Below are 17,242 nucleotides of genomic sequence, written 5' to 3'. Positions count from 1 at the left end.
CGGAATTTTACCGAAGGAAACTAGTAGTCATATGCTATTACCTAAGGCAGATTTGACAGGTACTCATCAAATGACGTCACAATAGGTTGTCATAGCAACCGAGTTTTGATGGATGGCTGGAAGTGACCTAATTTGCAAAAAAACCGGAAAGTGAACAAACCGGAAATAGAATGTCCAAAATCATTTTATTTTCAAAAACCTAAATGTTTACACTGCGGAAAGTGTACTATTGACCGGAAGCCCGGAACAATTCATCACTATCCTCTTCCATTACTTATATAGATCACGGTCGTTCCCATTCTCCTAGCCAAAACCGCCAAAACCTAAAACCACCAAAAAACCGCGAAACACCAATACCGCCAAAAACCACCGAAAACGGCCAATAACCGCCAAAAACCGCCTGTAACCATGAAAACACCATGAACCGAGAAAAACCACCAAAAACCGCAAAGAACCGCCAAAACACCAAGAACAACCTAAAACCAACAATAAACAGCATAACCACCAAAAACCGCCAGTAACCGCCAAACCACCAAAAACCACCAGTAATCGCCAGCCACCAAAAACCGCCAAAACACCAATACCGCCAAAACCCACCAGTAACCACCAATAAACGCCAAAAACCGCCAAAAACCACCAAAAACGGCCAGCCTGCCATACGGAGGTTGAGCCCGCAATACGAGCGGCGGGCAAAACTGAGTTTTCCTACGTCATCGTTTCAAACATGAAGTGACACTTCACTGTCGACTAAATGAAATATATGTCGATTTGCCATTGTTTTTCACCACTCGATTGGGGCTCGATAGCCGTGTATTTTTCCAAAGTTAATAAAAATAAAGCCCAACACGAACCTTTTTCCTGCCGCCTTGGAACTAGTCTCACTGATATTGCGTTTCATTTGATGATTCGCATCCCAAAACGTTAAAAAACTCACACTAGCCACTATCAACTTACAGAACTACAAATTCTGAAATCATCAATTTAAGCTTTTTGGCAACTGGATTAGATCCTTTACAAGGATAATGGCAAGGCCATTCTTATTTAAAAAAATAGATTTACACAAGGTGGTATCCATTTTAAAGATGAAAACTTTTTTGGTTTGTATTAGGGTCTTAACACGCCTGAAAATCTAATTCTAAAAATAGAAACAAACAAAACAAACCCTGAAAGAAAAAATTCAAATTATTATAGTCAACTCTTGTATTAAAATTGAAGTGATATTAATTTTATACTTAAATTTAACAGTCCCTTAATAAGGACTTCCTAGTATTTAATGAGAATGAATCTTTATAGTCCTAAACAACATTAAAAGCTCTTGCCAAATAAAATGAGACAAAACATAGCAGTTCACAGAAAAATTATTACAATCCTTAAATTGGAGAAGCCTGACTCTAGTTTAAATTGTAATTCCGTAATAATTTAATACACTCAAGATACCACTTTACAAATCACACAAAACAAAGTTTCTACACTACAGTTTCTACCTGACAAGACCAGTCTACCCGAAATGCTACAACGGTTTGAAAGGCATCCAAATCTAGCGAAGGCCCTAAACCTTGAAAATCCAGACTTCAGCATGGCCTTTTAATTTACTATCCATGACCTGAACTACAGCTGCGAATTGAACAATCTCCACAGCAGCACTCTAGTCAACGCTGGTTAAAGCGGCGTACATAACAGGGGATCAAACTTTTAAATGAGGTGGAGGAGAAAGGGAATGATGTTCGCTTCCTCGTTGAAATGTGCTTGAACCCTCGATGTCGAGTCCAATCGACCATAGCGTCGGAGTCTTCAAAAGCAAAATGAATCTCACCCAGCGATCGCCATTCCAGCAAATCAGACACCAACAGCATCGCACACTAACTAAAATCAGTCGCTGCACTTCGTTGAAAAAGACTGTGAACTCAGTAAAATAAAATAAAAAGGAACGACAACAGAAACCACCACTTCGACTGCTAGCCATGTTGAACATTTTCGCGCCTCACTTCATGGAATTTCTCTGTTTTTTCTCGTTCACCACAACCAATCAGAGAGCGTAAAACGAAAGTGACGTAGGAAAACTCAGTTTTTCCCCGCAACCGGCCTCTGATTGGTTAATTTAAATTTTGCTGGCGCGTACCGTATGGCAGGAGTAACCGCCAAACCACCAAAAACCACCAGTAACCGCCAAAAACAACAAAAAACGCCAGTAACCACCAAAACCACCTAAAACCGCCAAAACACCAATAAACGCCAAAAACCGCCAGTAACCGGCCAAAACCACCAAAAACGCCAGTTACCGCCAAACCACCAAAAACCACCAGTAATTGCCAAAAACAACAAAAAACGCCAGTAACCGCCAAAACCATCTAAAACCACCAAGAACCGCCAAACACCAATACCGCCAAAAACCACCAGTAACCCACCAATAAACGCCAAAAAACACCAAAAACGGCCAGTAACCGCCAAAAACCGCCTGTAGCCGCCAAAAACCACCAGTAACCGCCAAAACACCAAGAACCGCCAAAAACCGCCAGTAACGTACCGCCAAACACCAATAACCACCAAAAACCACCAGTAACCACCAATAAACCCAAGAAAACCGCCAGTAACCTCCAAAACCGCCAAAAACCACCAGTATTTACCACCGGGTAAATACGCCAAGAGTATTTCCAGGAATACTCATAACATCATAGCCTTCAAGTATTCTCGCGACCAGCCAACTATGAGGAATTTACTGCTACAAGCTTTTCCCATCTACTGGCAAGACATAATGACCATGTTCCAAAAAGTAGCGAAACGACCCTTTGGGTACTTGACCTTGGATCTGCACCCAGCCAGTGATGACAGGAGACGGGTGTTTAGTCACCCCTTGACGCACGAAGGATACCCACGCTGGTATCGAAGAAAGGTGGAGGACGCTTGAACACTGACAAAAAATGTATAAAAGAAATCACTTCAAACGACTCCAGCTCAGTCGAAGCACGCTGTCTTGGTTGAACACGTTGACGAGAAGAAAAAGACAATGGCAGATCGTGCACCAGATATATTTGACACTGAGCCAGAGGGTGGAAGCGATGAAGAAAATGTAGAGGAAGAGGATCCTCAAGAGGAAGAGGAGGAATAGGAGAAGAATAGTAGCAGCTCCGAAGGATTAATTTGCCCACTACATTTGTCATAGTGGGAAAGGTGCCGCAAATATCCACTGCTTCTACATAGGAAGTAAATGTTTTGCAAACCAAAGTAAAAGAAATACATTTACAAAGCCTAGTAAATTCAAGGTAAAAACAGTGCAAAACCTAAGTTTGCTTCGCCATTGCAGGGCCGTACCTAGGAGTTTTTGTTTGCGGGAGCAAACTCCTCACACCTTTAGTTTTCTTAGTTTTTTATTTACGATCCGTTTACACGTAACATGTGGCACATTGTTTGAAAACTGCAACAGCTGGCACAATCAAATTTTGGTAATCCTATATACATTTAAATAAAAGGCGAGAGTTTTAATGAAAAGTTTAAACAGAATTCTTAATTGCATTCAGTTGCTAAAAAAAATATGTCAATTGGTTCTGGTGTACAACAACTCAACACCTCGGGGTATTAACAATCAGTGTAGAATAATATCTGAAATAGAGGCAAACCTTAGGGTGTTGGCATGTCTCTGATCTCTGCTGAGTTGTGTAGCATGTTGGTATAGATTGTTGAAAGGCTGTCAGTTTCACAGTGGGTAGCAGCTCCGATCCTTAGAAGACAGATATACATACATACATACATACAGATATCTCGCCCTGGTGTGGAAACTGAGCTAAACAGGGCGCGTAATTATAATTTTAGAGGGACAACTCGTCTAATTGACCGTCGCTCTTAAATTAAGATACCCTGATCCCGGGTGTTATCCTTCATTTTTTCTACTGAAGCTGAAAAAGGGCGCCGCGGCGAGGTGAATAACGATCTGGAGGGAACAAAACGTCTGGGTATTTCTTAAATTCATACTCCTCCCATTTTCATATTCAGTTGGTCGAGCAAGTAATTCGAGACAGATATTCGTTTGCTAAGGTAAAAAACGCTACGAAAAATTACCATCTTGGACGAATAACTAGCCTGCGAATACAGCCGCCTCTCATTCGCGTTTCGCAACGAAAAGCGAAACACGTTGCGGGACGCGAATGAGAGGCGGCTGTATTCGCAGGCTAACGAATAACTCATCTGAAGTATCCAAACATGTTCGTCGGTTCTCTTTCCTGTCGCCTTTCACTGCAAGCCATGGAACGCCAAGATGACTGGTGGTCACGAATTTGTCGACATTCACTAGCACGGACGAAGAGTTGGCAAAAACGCATCAATGTTCAAAACCGTTGCAGCCTTTTTCTTCTGACAATTACTTGATTATCGAAAAGTTAATGATACATGTTGTGTTTGTAGAAGCCACAGGAGAACAAATTCGAATGCTAAAAATCGCCGGAGGGTACTTCCGAAATTTGGGTGGGGGAGTGCGGCGTAATATTTGAAACTCTTAACCTACCTTATTGTTACTTATTTTTGCGGGACTTAATTTTCGCGATTTGGCCAAAAATACGTAATTTACATAAAAATACAATATAAAACGTTTGAAATAAATTTTTTGAAAATCATGAAAATTAAGTGCCGCGAAAATAAGTAACAATAAGGTATTTCAGACCAAACTATGAGATTTTTACCAGACTCGTACTCAGTCGTAACTTATTTAAAATTTATCTGATGAGGCGCTTGGGATGCAATGCGTTCTAGTCAAATCCGTCTCGGGAGCGACTGAGTACGAGTCTGGATTTGTACAGTTTCGGTTTGCGTAAACGTTTGAAAAAAGATGAATAATGAAGATGAAAAAATATTTTCTTCTAAGAATTATGCCTAATTGCTGACCAGAGTGCACAAAATAGTCAAGTGTGAAAAGAAAAACTGCTAATCCATTTTTCTGACCAAAACGATTAAAAAAATCGCTTGATAATACCTTGAAAAATTTTCGAACTGACGTTCATGGAAACCCTGCAGTTAATTCTTCTTACGATATAAATCCATTCATAATGGAGCTGAGACACTCGGAAAACAGAGTCGGGTTTCTTTTTCTATCGTTTTCCGTCACAGATCAGTCCTAATAGATGATAATCACGCAGCAGAGAAAAGCATTATTCCATCATAGCTAGTTACCCATTTCTCAAGAGACTCGTGTCGCTGGTTCATGGCGACGTTTTCACATGTATAAACTTCCGTAGCCAGTGTTTGACGATACATGCCGGCCTAGAAAATGAGCCTGGACACTTTGGGTCAGAATTCTCATAAACCTTTTTCAGAGTATTTTAGTTTTTAAGTTACAAACCTCAGTTCTTTTTCACTTTCTGTCCAAGGATCTCTATTTCTTTTTATTCTTTCAATGTGGGCGCACAATACTAATGGCAAGAAAAGCGCAGACAAATACCTGCAAGACCTGCAATGGAATTCACGTACAAGATCCAATGAAGCTGCTATGTGATGAACCATTCATTTACAACACGTTTTGTTCGACTATTTTTCAGGGAAAAGTTAGATAACATAGAAATCTATTATAAGAAGGAAACTCGACCACAGCTTAAATTTTGAAAGAAAGCATTTATCGATTCCCCTTGAACCCTTCTAAAAATAATATCGCCGTTTTGGTACAATTATTACAACCGACAACAAGCCTGGCTCGCGTAGATGTACTTTTAATTCCATCCATACATGTGAAATCAAACCAAGCCGAACGACATTGTACATATATATTATATAGTTGCACAACTCTGATAGAATGGCCACGTGCATCATTTCAGTGATAACTTAGAGTATCACAGTACGCGGGAGATTTATTTCCTTCTTCTTTTCCTTCGCCCCACTATGACCTGGATTCCTTGCCTCGTGATGAGTGCCATTGCTTGGTGCTGTACTTGCGACGGCATCCTTGCTGGGCAAAGACCAAACAACCTTTCGAGTATCACGGTTTTTGTTATAGCAGGAACATTGAGTCCAGGCGGTCCAGGGTTTCCAACCGCAGCCTTTCCAATCCCAATTTCCTTTTTTGTGTGCGTATGCAGTTTCCTTTGAGTCGCCAGTGTCTCGCTTCACAGACTTGTAGCGAACACACGATTCACCTCGGCAGGTACACCAAGCTCCAATTACGTAACGGCAATCGTCATCACTGTGGCAGCCCTCTTTAGCGAGAGAACATTCGAATTCCGGGGACTCTGGTGTGGAATCACTGGAGTAGTCGAATTTCTGAATTTGGACTCTTCCACCTTTTATGGAGTGGCAGCCAAAACTCAGAAAGCCGAGATAGTAGTTCTCCAAGTTTATAGCTCTGATGTGGTTCGGTGATCCTGCGTCGAAACGACTTGTTAAGATGTCCCAGATGGCTCTGAAGGTGTGCTGGACGGACGAGGCGGAGTCACCGCCGGCCTCATTCATGAGTTGCTCAATATGCTCGTTCGACCGAGTGTCCTTGTGTAAGAGCTTGTTACGGGTCTTCGGATCTCCTCCTAAAACGAACACTTTATCACTCGTGCTCATCTCGCTTGCTCTCCTTATTTCGCTTTTACTTATGTTTGCACATGCTTCGACGCCGACCTTGCCAACGGATGTGGGTCCTGCAAACGAGATGCAGCTTTTCACCTGAAAATCTCGTTCAGTGTAAGATTTCGAACTCTCTGCAAATGTCATTTGTTTAAAGCTTGTTCCTCGCGAAACGGACGTTACAACATGGGAGCCGTATTCTTTTATGAAATTACGATATGGTTTCCAGGAATGCTTTTGCCAAGGTTTTTCAATTTTTACCGGCAAGAGTTCCAACTTTCTCAGAAATTGTTTCTTTAATTTCGTCTCATCGCCACCTAAACAGCCTCGTCTCACCAGGATCTTTTCCTTTATCGCTATCACGTTTAAAGACATTCCACTCACCTTGTTTGTCTCTGAACTTTTGCTCTTTGTTGCAACGTTTAGAGTGGCACCCAGCGTGTATGCAGACTGCACCGAGGCGTCCAAGCTTGATTCGGTCCCCAGTGACGAGTAAAAGGCCTTGTTGCTTTCATAATATTCGAAGAATCGTGAGGACTTGAGGTTTCTGGTATCCTTACGAAAGCAATTTGAAGGGAGAGACTCAAAAATGGATCTCTCGCGTTCTTGAAAGTCACTCAAAAGGTTGGTTCCTCGAAGATTTAACGCTTTCCCCAACTCCACCGTCTCTTGGCTTGTTGGGGCTTCATCGCAAGTTGCCTTGGATACGACTGTCAGAAACATTAGCAACACCAAAGGGACAAGCATGGCTCAGTTTACTCACGGACAAACGTGGTATTAATATAGCGCAACCTGCAAAAAACAAAGAATCAGGTGGTTTTACTCAGCTAGTGTTAACTGTTAACCAGGATAGTTTTTCAAATATTAGGTAGCAAGCTACAGTCAACTCTCTCTTAACGGACACCTCTATAAGACGGACACCTCTATAAGACGGACACCTCCATAAGACGGACACCTGGTGATGGTCCCTGCCGTTTTTCAGTCATTTTACTGTAACCAAACTCCCTATAAGACGGACACCTCTCTAAGACAGACAACGGACACTTCGAAATCATTAACGGACACTTGAGAAGTGTTTTTTGTCATGTTTTATTAGTGAAAATACTTCCAAACTTCGTATCGACCTAAAGCAAAGTTAGTCAACCCTAAGGATACGTGTATACCAAGCTTACTTACCAAAACCAATGAAGCTTTAGCGGATTACTTCTCTGCTTACGTGTTTGGGCACTAAAGAGGTCGTTTTCTACTTACAGTGTATTTTTGTTGCAGTTTGCAAAGGATTGTTGTATTGTGCAAAGGTTTAGCTTTATTATCTCAGAATTACTGGTGTCATGTTACCTCGACTCTCTACAACGCGGACACCTCTCTAAGACGGACAGTTGCGGCCGGTCCCGAAGGTGTCCGTCTTAGAGAGAGTTGACTTTATACTGGTTGCTAAGCCTAATTTTATGGGCAAAATCTGTTTCTACTAACTCCCGAAACAAAGTTTGTTTCGGTTTTCTTATCTTCACGCAAATTGTTTAATGCTGCTTTTTGTGTTCATTCAGTCGTTTCTCTTGTGCATTTACAGGCATTTTCTGGAGAAGCGTAGAGCTGTTAAAAATTTCCTCGACAATAACTGTGGCGAAAATTAACTGAAAAAACTTTCTCTTCGCGCTTGTTTAATGATATGGGCGGAACGTTCCATCACCTGGTTACTGGTGTATAGCTTTATCAGGGTTAATAAATAACTAAAGAAGAAGTTCTCGACTTTTATTGCCCTTATTACGAAAAGGAAAGCAAAGCTTCGGACAAAGCTATCGCCACCATTTAAAATTATTTACTATTTTTTACTACTGAAAATTGTTTTCAACCGTCAGCAGCATTCACTACTGGTTAATGTTCAAAGACTTTTAAATTCGACCGGGAAAATGATGTAATGCTAGGCTACAATGGAAATATAAAGGTTTGTCGTTTCAGAAAACCGAACAGATCAAGTTCCTTTTCTATAAATCAACTAAATTCACTCCTCCATAAAGGAAATAAGTTCTGTCTTTCTAACGCGGCGACAAAATATTTCGGGGCTCCAACTTGTCAGTTTGCTTAACTGGTGAGATTTTCAAATCGTTTTTGTCATAAGCAGCGTGAATTTAAGCATTGTTGTAAGCCTTTTTTGTTAATTGCTCAACATTTACAGGCACCAGCTACACAATATCAAATTTAGTGTCTATAGTAGCATTGTTATAAGATGAGTACGTAGATACCGAAAATTAAAGGAAGAAATTTTTTGTAAACTTACCTTATGATGGTCGACTGTTCTGACCTGTGTTGGGCGCTAATATGAAAGATGTGTTTTGCTTTAACAAAATATAGCCTTAATTTAAAATTCTTACCAAACAAACAAAAACAATGGAATTATTGTATAACAGTATCTAAAAGTGTAACAACTATATCACGGGTTCAGTAATTAAAATCACTCTATCGGAAGAAAGCTCTTACCAAATAACTGGTGAAATGCAATAATTCAGTGACTGTTAGAAATCGCCAGAAATTACCAGTTTGGAACCCCGAAATATTAAGTCGCGGGGTTAGAAGGACAGAACGTATTTCCTTTACAGAGTAGTGAATCTAGTTGATTTATACAAAAGGAACGTGATCTGTTCTGATCGGTTTGGTGAAATGCAAACCTTTATATTTCCATTGGTCTAACATTTCATCGATTTCACGGTCGAATTAAAAGTCTTTAAACATTAACTAGCAGTAGATACTGCTGAAGTTGAAAACAATTTTTCGATTTTGGGTAATTTCTTTATCCCTAATTTCATTTGGCTTACATAAAAGCGTGAAATATTTCTAAGCAATGATGACCTACAACCATCTCTGCTAAAACAATATTTTTAAATCTTGAATTAGAGCCACCCAAACCAATGCTTTTTTTAGAGTTTATGAGGCCTTGTGTGTAATTTCCTTCAATCTCCTTCGGTGTCGGGAAATCTTTCAAAACTCACAGTGCATAGTTTTTAACCGGATAAGAAATTTAAACAGCCAAAAAGCAGGGGCTGTAAAGGCTGCTTCTTTGTTATTTGCAAATTTGTGTCCTCTTTCTCACTACGTAAAAACTGGATTTCCTGGAAAACTAGCGCTACGTAAAGCGAACCAATTATAACCCCTTTTCCACTTTTACGGAATTTTACCGAAGGAAACTAGTAGTCATATGCTATTACCTAAGGCAGATTTGACAGGTACTCATCAAATGACGTCACAATAGGTTGTCATAGCAACCGAGTTTTGATGGATGGCTGGAAGTGACCTAATTTGCATAACCGGAAGTGAACAAACCGGAAATAGAATGTCCAAAATCATTTTATTTTCCAAAACCTAAATGTTTACACTGCGGGAAGTGTTCTATTGACCGGAACAATTCATCCCTATCCTCTTCCATTACTTATAGATCACGGTCGTTCCCATTCTCCTAGCCAAAACCGCCAAAACCACCTAAAACCATCAAAAAACCGCCAAACACCAATACCGCCAAAAGCCACCAGTAACCACCAATAAACGCCAAAAACCGCCAAAAACCGCCTGTAACCATGAAAACACCAAGAACCGAGAAAAACCACCAAAAACCGCGAAGAACCGCCAAAACACCAAGAACAACCTAAAACCAACAATAAACAGCATAACCACCAAAAACCGCCAGTAACCGCTAAACCAGCAAAAACCACCAGTAATCGCCAACCACCAAAAACCGCCAAAACACCAATACCGCCAAAACCCACCAGTAACCACCAATTAACGCCAAAACCGCCAAAATCCACCAAAAACGGCCAGTAACCGCCAAACCACCAAAAACCGCCAAAAACAACAAAAAACGCCAGTAACCGCCAAAACCACCTAAAACCACCAAGAACCGCCAAACACCAATACCGCCAAAAACCACCAGTAACCACCAATAAATGCCAAAAACCACCAAAAACGGCCAGTAACCGCCAAAAACCGCCTGTAGCCGCCAAAAACCACCAGTAACCACCAATAAACCCAAGAAAACCGCCAGTAACCTCCAAAACTGCCAAAAACCACCATTATTTACCACAGGGTAAATACGCCAAGAGTATTTCCAGGAATACTCATAACATCATAGCCTTCAAGTATTCTCGCGACCAGCCAACTATGAGGAATTTACTGCTACAAGCTTTTCCCATCTACTGGCAAGACATAATGACCATGTTCCAAAAAGTAGCGGAACGACCCTTTGGATACTTGACCTTGGATCTGCACCCAGCCAGTGATGACAGGAGACGGGTGTTTAGTCACCTCTTGACGCACGAAGGATACGCAAGCTGGTATCGAAGAAAGGTGGAGGACGCTTGAACACTGACAAAAAAATGTATATAAGAAATCACTTCAAACGACTCCAGCTCAGTTGAAGCACGCTGTCTTGGGTGAACACGTTGACGAGAAGAAAAAGACAATGGCAGATCGTGCACCAGATATATTTGACACTGAGCCAGAGGGTGGAAGCGATGAAGAAAATGTAGAGGAAGAGGATCCTCAAGAGGAAGAGGAGGAATAGGAGAAGAATAGTAGCAGCCCCGAAGGAGAAGTGGACTATGATCCATGGGATCCGTTACGTAGAAAAGTGGGGGAAAATCTCAAAGAATCGTTCATGGCAGAAGTCAAACGGTTTCTCGATAAGGATAAAATCAAAGACTATTCCGAGACTGCCGCTTTCAATGCCCTATTACCCCTATTTAGCAAAAGAAGACTACGGAGGATCTACTTAGAGCGTCTAAAATGGTCGACCCATCGTATCAAACGCGACGCACTACACCGTAAAGTCATGAAAACTCTTCGCCGCTTCATTAGCGAAGACGACATGGTTTTTGACGAGGCGGCCGAGTCAGCAGTAGAAAAGCGGAAATTCCTGTTAAACAGAGTCATGAGAAAAAAGTTAGTCCCCAACGAGTCGGATGATGACGAAGAAGAAGAGGTTGAAGCCTCAGAACAACAATATTATTATTGAAAATTTTTGCAACATGCCCTCAATTTTTCCGAGCATTTCATATCTCAATGAAGCGGATGCTCGTCGCGCCTTTCAGGGGTTGAAACGTTTTCCTAGACTCTTAGATGCTCTTGACCAATCATAAATTGTAGGAGAATTTGATTATTTCTTTCTTATTCCACGTTTTCTTTTCGCTTTAAAACGTTGGAAAACGGACTCGTGTTAATCTGCTGTCCTTGTCACCAGATTATGCTCAGTAAAAAGCAACCTGAAAAAAAAGTTAATAACAGCCTTAACCTTGCAGTGTTCTGCTATGAACCACGGTTGTACGTGCAAAGGCACCAAAGAATGGTCTTTTTTTCTCACCCTTACTCTGCTTTTGACCAATAGCAAACATATTAATTTGCCCACTACATTTGTCATAGTGGGAAAGGTGCCGCAAATATCCACTGCTTCTACATAGGAAGTAAATGTTTTGCAAACCAAAGTAAAAGAAATACATTTACAAAGCCTAGTAAATTCAGGGTAAAAACAGTGCAAAACCTAAGTTTGCTTCGCTATTGCAGGGCCGTACCTAGGAGTTTTTGTTTGCGGGGGCAAACTCCTCACACCTTTAGTTTTCTTAGTTTTTTATTTACGATCCGTTTACACGTAACATGTGGCACATTGTTTGAAAACTGCAACAGCTGACACAATCAAATTTTGGTAATCCTATATACATTTAAATGAAAGGCGAGAGTTTTAATGAAAAGTTTAAACAGAATTCTTAATTGCATTCAGTTGCTAAAAAAAAATATGTCAATTGGTTCTGGTGTACAACAACTCAACACCTCGGGGTATTAACAATCAGTGTAGAATAATATCTGAAATAGAGGCAAACCTTAGGGTGTTGGCATGTCTCTGATCTCTGCTGAGTTGTGTAGCATGTTGGTATAGATTGTTGAAAGGCTGTCAGTTTCACAGTGGGTAGCAGCTCCGATCCTTAGAAGACAGATATACATACATACATACATACATACATACATACATACATACATACATACATACATACATACATACATACATACATACATACATACATACATACATACATACATACATACATACATACATACATACATACATACATACATACATACATACATACATACATACATACATACATACATACATACATACATACATACATACATACATACATACATACATACATACATACATACATACATACATACATACATACATACATACAACATACAGATATCTCGCCCTGGTGTGGAAACTGAGCTAAACAGGGCGGGTAATTATAATTTTAGAGGGACAACTCGTCTAATTGACCGTCGCTCATAAGATACCCTGATCCCGGGTGTTATCCTTCATTTTTTCTACTGAAGCTGAAAAAGGGCGCCGCGGCGAGGTGAATAACGATCTGGAGGGAACAAAACGTCTGGGTATTTCTTAAATTCATACTCCTCCCATCTTCATATTCAGTTGGTCAAGCAAGTCATTCGAGACATTGCACGCGTGCGCAGTTTCCGCAAAAACCAAACTATCCTAAACAAACGTCTCAATTTCCTAAATATTTCGCTTTAAAGCAAAAAGTAAACGCCGTCACTGAAAAGTTCGAGCGCGAAGCGTGAGGAGAGAACGCGAGGCGCGCTCTCTCCTCGCGCTTCGCGCTCGAAATCGTCTTCTTCTTTGGTCCTCTTTGAACGCCGGCCAAGCAGGCTAGCCTAAGACGACACTGACATACCAGCGGCAAAAAAGGAGCCTGGCCACCTTGGATCAGAATTCTCATAAACTTTTAGTTGTGGAACTCAGCTCTTTTTCACTTTCTGTCCAAGGACCTCTATTTCGTTATTTTTTCAATGTGGGCCGCGCACATTACTAATGGCAAGAAAAGCGCAGACAAATACCTGCAAGACCTGCAATGGAATTGACGTACAATAGCCAATGAAGCTGCTAGCTAAACCATTCATTTTTCAGGAAAGAGTGAGAATCTCTTGTTAGCTAGGATGACCGCAACTAAGTTTTGAATTTGTATGTACGTTTGAGGGTTAACACGTGGGTTACTTGGTGCAAGGAGAGGAAAGTTTTCCAATGTGATTAGTCCATTTTAGGCTCTTTTCAAACTGTAGGTAATTATTGTTATGTGGCAGATAAAGCTTAACGAGTAACTAAGAAGTACTCAGCTGTTACTGCCCTAACCTCGGAAAGGTTAGGGCAGTTGGTATAGCGCCGGACTGCTGTGCGGGAGGTCGTGGGTTCGAACCCCAGACCGGGCCAACACTCAGGGTCTTAAAATAACTGAGGGGAATGTGCTGCCTTTGTAATTTCATCTGCAAATGGTTAGACATTCTAGTCTTCTCGGAAAAGGACGATAAACCGTAGGTCCCGTCTCCTGTATCTTCAGTCTTATGACAGGGGACGTTAAAGAACCCACACACTATTCGAAAAGAGTAGGGCACGAAGCTCCCGGTGTTGTGGTCTGGTGTACAGCGCATTTGAACATATACACATGAAAAATGCGCTGTATAAATTCATTATCATTATAAAGGAAAGCAATTGAAAGCGATAGCCAGCTTTAAAAAAATAATTTACTATTTTAAGTACTATTTTCAACCGCCAACATTATTTTCTGCAGTTTAATGTTTTTAATGCTTTTAATTTCGAATTAATTCGACCTTTAAATGGATGAAATAGAAAATTACATACAAAGGATTGTCATTACACAAAACCGATCAGAACAGATCCCGTTCCTTTTGTAGAAATCAACCAAGATTCAATCAAGATTCACTCCTCTGTAAAGGAAATAAGTTCGGAATTCTGTCCTTCTAACGCCGCGACTAAAAATTTCTGGGCTTCAAACTTGTTAGTGTGTTTAGCTGGCGAGGAAACCTCAACAGTCACTGAATTATTCTATTTCACCAGTTATTTGGTAAGAGCTTTTGTCCGATAAAGTGATTTTACTGAACCCGTGAAATATATATTACACTTTTATTAGACACTAATTCCATCATTGTTTTCTTTTTGTTTAGTTTTGACTATTACGTACGAACTGTTAGATATTGTTTCACGGGTTAAATAAAATCACTCTAAAAAAGTTAAACACATACTTTGTGGACTTTAAAAATACTTTTCAAGCGTGTAATGACTGAGACGCAATGGTGGAACCAGTAAAAATCAGTAACTACAAATGCGAAACGAATAGACTTTTTCCATTAAACCTATTAACCTTTTAACCTTGACTTGTTTATAGAGTAATCCTATGTGCTTATGTTTCTTAGGGTAAGAATTTCAAATTAAAGGGAACCTCGATTTGTAGAGGGGACTTTTCTTCTCAGCTACAGATTACTTGACCCATAATAAAGTTATCATCATCATCATCATTTTCATCATCATCATCATCATCATCATCATCATCATCGTTATCATCTTACGACAAGTTGACGTTTACTTTTTTGAAATCATGTGTCAATTCCAAATTTTACAGGATAAGGGAGAAATAACATTTATAAGTCAAAAGTCATATACTAAAACAGTGGATAGCGTTTCTGGCGCGCGCTGATTGGCTACTCAAACTCTGGATATCCTTTGCTATTCACCTCCGAGCAACGCGCGCGAGAATATTGTAATCTTTGACAGAAATAAACTAGTCAAAAATTATCTTTTCGGGCTAGCAACAAAAAGTGGACAAGATTATTGCTAATTTCTTCTTATATATGATGGCGGGCAATTTTATCTTAAGGACATCCCACAGTCAATATGAATATGGTATCAATCAATTCCCCTTGAACACTTCCATAACTGGTATCGCCGTTTTAAATAACAACATCAATCCTAGCTCGCGTAGATGCACTTTTTTATTCCACCTTTTTAATACATTTTTTTATATTAATACAATCCAACTAAGCCGATCGACGTTGTACATATTATATAGTTGCAAAACTCTGATAGAATGGGTACGTGCATCATTTCACTGATAACTTAGAGTATCACAGTACGCGGGAGATTTATTTCCTTCTTCTTTTCCTTCGCCTCACTGTGCCCTGCATTCTTTTCCTCGTGGTGAGTGCCATTGCTTGGTGCTGCACTTGCGGCGGCATCCTTGCTGGGCAAAGACCATACAACCTCCCGAGTATCACGGTTTTTGTTATAGCAGGAACATTGAGTCCAGGCGGTCCAGGTTTTCCAACCACAGCCTTTCCAATCCCAATTTCCCTGTCTGTGTGCGTATGCAGTTTTCTTTGAGTCGCCAGTGTCTCGCTTCACAGACTTGTAGCGAACACACGATTCCCCTCGGCAGGTACACCAAGGACCAACTACGTAACGGCAATCGTCATCACTGTGGCAGCCCTCTTTAGCGAGAGAACATTCGAATTCCGGGGACTCTGGTGTGGAACTACTGGAGTAGTCGAATTTCTGAATTTGGACTCTTCCACCTTTTATGGAGTGGCAGCCAAAACTCAGAAAGCCAAGATAGTAGTTCTCCAAGTTTATAGCTCTGATGTGGTTCGGTGATCCTGCGTCGAAACGACTTGTTAAGATGTCCCAGATGGCTCTGAAGGTGTGCTGGACGGACGAGGCGGAGTCACCGCCGGCCTCATTCATGAGTTGCTCAATCAGCTCGTTCGACCGAGTGTCCTTGTGTAAGAGCTTGTTACGGGTCTTCGGATCTCCTCCTAAAACGAACACTTTATCACTCGTGCTCATCTCGCTTGCTCTCCTTATTTCGCTTTTACTTATGTTTGCACATGCTTCGACGCCGACCTTGCCAACGGATGTGGGTCCTGCAAACGAGATGCAGCTTTTCACCTGAAAATCCCGTTCACTGTAAGATTTCGAACTCTCTGCAAATGTCATTTGTTTAAAGCTTGTTCCTCGCGAAACGGACGTTACAACGTGGGAGCCGTATTCCGTTATGAAATTACGATATGGTTTCCAGGAATGCTTTTGCCAAGGTTTTTCAATTTTTACCGGCAAGAGTTCCAACTTTCTCAGAAACTGTTTCTTGAATTTGGTCTCATCGCCACCTAAACAGCCTCGTCTCACCAGGATCTTTTCCTTTATCGCTATCACGTTTAAAGACATTCCACTCACCTTGTTTGTCTCCGAACTTTTGCTCTTTGTTGCAACGTTTAGAGTGGCACCCAGCGTGTATGAAGACTGCACCGAGGCGTCCAAGCTTGATTCGGTCCCCAGTGACGAGTAAAAGGCCTTGTTGCTTTCATAATATTCGAAGAATCGTGAGGACTTGAGGTTTCTGGTATCCTTACGAAAGCAATTTGAAGGGAGAGACTCAAAAATGGATCTCTCGCGTTCTTGAAAGTCACTCAAAAGGTTGGTTCCTCGAAGATTTAACGCTTTCCCCAACTCCACCGTCTCTTGGCTTGTTGGGGCTTCATCACAAGTTGCCTTGGATATGACTGTCAGAAAAGTTAGCAACACCAAAGGGACAAGCATGGCTCAGTTTACTCACGGACAGGCGTGGTATTAATATAGCGCAACCTGCAAAAAACAAAGAATCAGGTGGTTTTACTCAGCTAGTGTTAACTGTTAACCCGGATAGTTTTTCAAATATTAGGTAGCAAGCTACAGTCAACTCTCTCTTAACGGACACCTCTATAAGACGGACACCTCCCCCATAAGACGGACACCTGGTGATGGTCCCTGCCGTTTTTCAGTCATTTTACTGTAACCAAACTCCCTATAAGACGGACACCTCTCTAC

The 17,242-nt window shown here is 41.0% G+C and overlaps 2 protein-coding genes across 3 annotated transcripts in view; both read right to left on the bottom strand.

Annotated features, from left to right (window-relative positions):
* Positions 1-17,024, bottom strand: part of LOC144643528 (DELTA-thalatoxin-Avl2a-like) — a 188,423-nt gene extending 171,399 nt beyond the window's left edge. Inside the window, exons 1-2 of one of the 2 annotated variants that reach the window (XM_078502816.1) lie at positions 16,613-17,024; positions 15,364-16,327 (exon numbers count right to left, since the gene is read on the bottom strand). In XM_078502816.1, coding sequence (XP_078358942.1) covers positions 15,500-16,327; positions 16,613-16,975 — 1,191 coding nt within the window. In that variant the 5' untranslated portion in view covers positions 16,976-17,024 and the 3' untranslated portion in view covers positions 15,364-15,499. Of the gene's footprint in view, positions 1-15,363 lie in introns of those variants that run through there. The other variant, XM_078502815.1, reaches the window with a different exon arrangement.
* Positions 5,675-8,843, bottom strand: LOC144643529 (DELTA-thalatoxin-Avl2a-like). The gene is made up of 2 exons (XM_078502817.1): positions 8,810-8,843; positions 5,675-7,323 (listed from the first exon to the last, which is right to left on the bottom strand). The coding sequence occupies exon 2, from the start codon at positions 7,276-7,278 to the stop codon at positions 5,803-5,805; it is 1,476 nt and encodes a 491-aa protein (XP_078358943.1). The 5' UTR covers positions 7,279-7,323; positions 8,810-8,843; the 3' UTR covers positions 5,675-5,802.
* Positions 17,025-17,242: the final 218 nt, after the last annotated feature.

The sequence above is a fragment of the Oculina patagonica genome, chromosome 2 (genome assembly GCF_052425735.1).
Source record: "Oculina patagonica isolate OP01 chromosome 2, crgOcupat, whole genome shotgun sequence".
NCBI classification, from domain to species: domain Eukaryota; kingdom Metazoa; phylum Cnidaria; class Anthozoa; order Scleractinia; family Oculinidae; genus Oculina; species Oculina patagonica.
The sequence above is the reverse complement of the archived record's forward strand: the minus strand, read 5'-3'. Positions and strand labels throughout refer to the sequence as shown.

What these genes read in the sequence shown, in the direction of transcription:
- LOC144643529 (XM_078502817.1), bottom strand. Translation starts at nt 7,278, where the DNA reads ATGCTTGTCCCTTTGGTGTTGCTAATGTTTCTGACAGTCGTATCCAAG.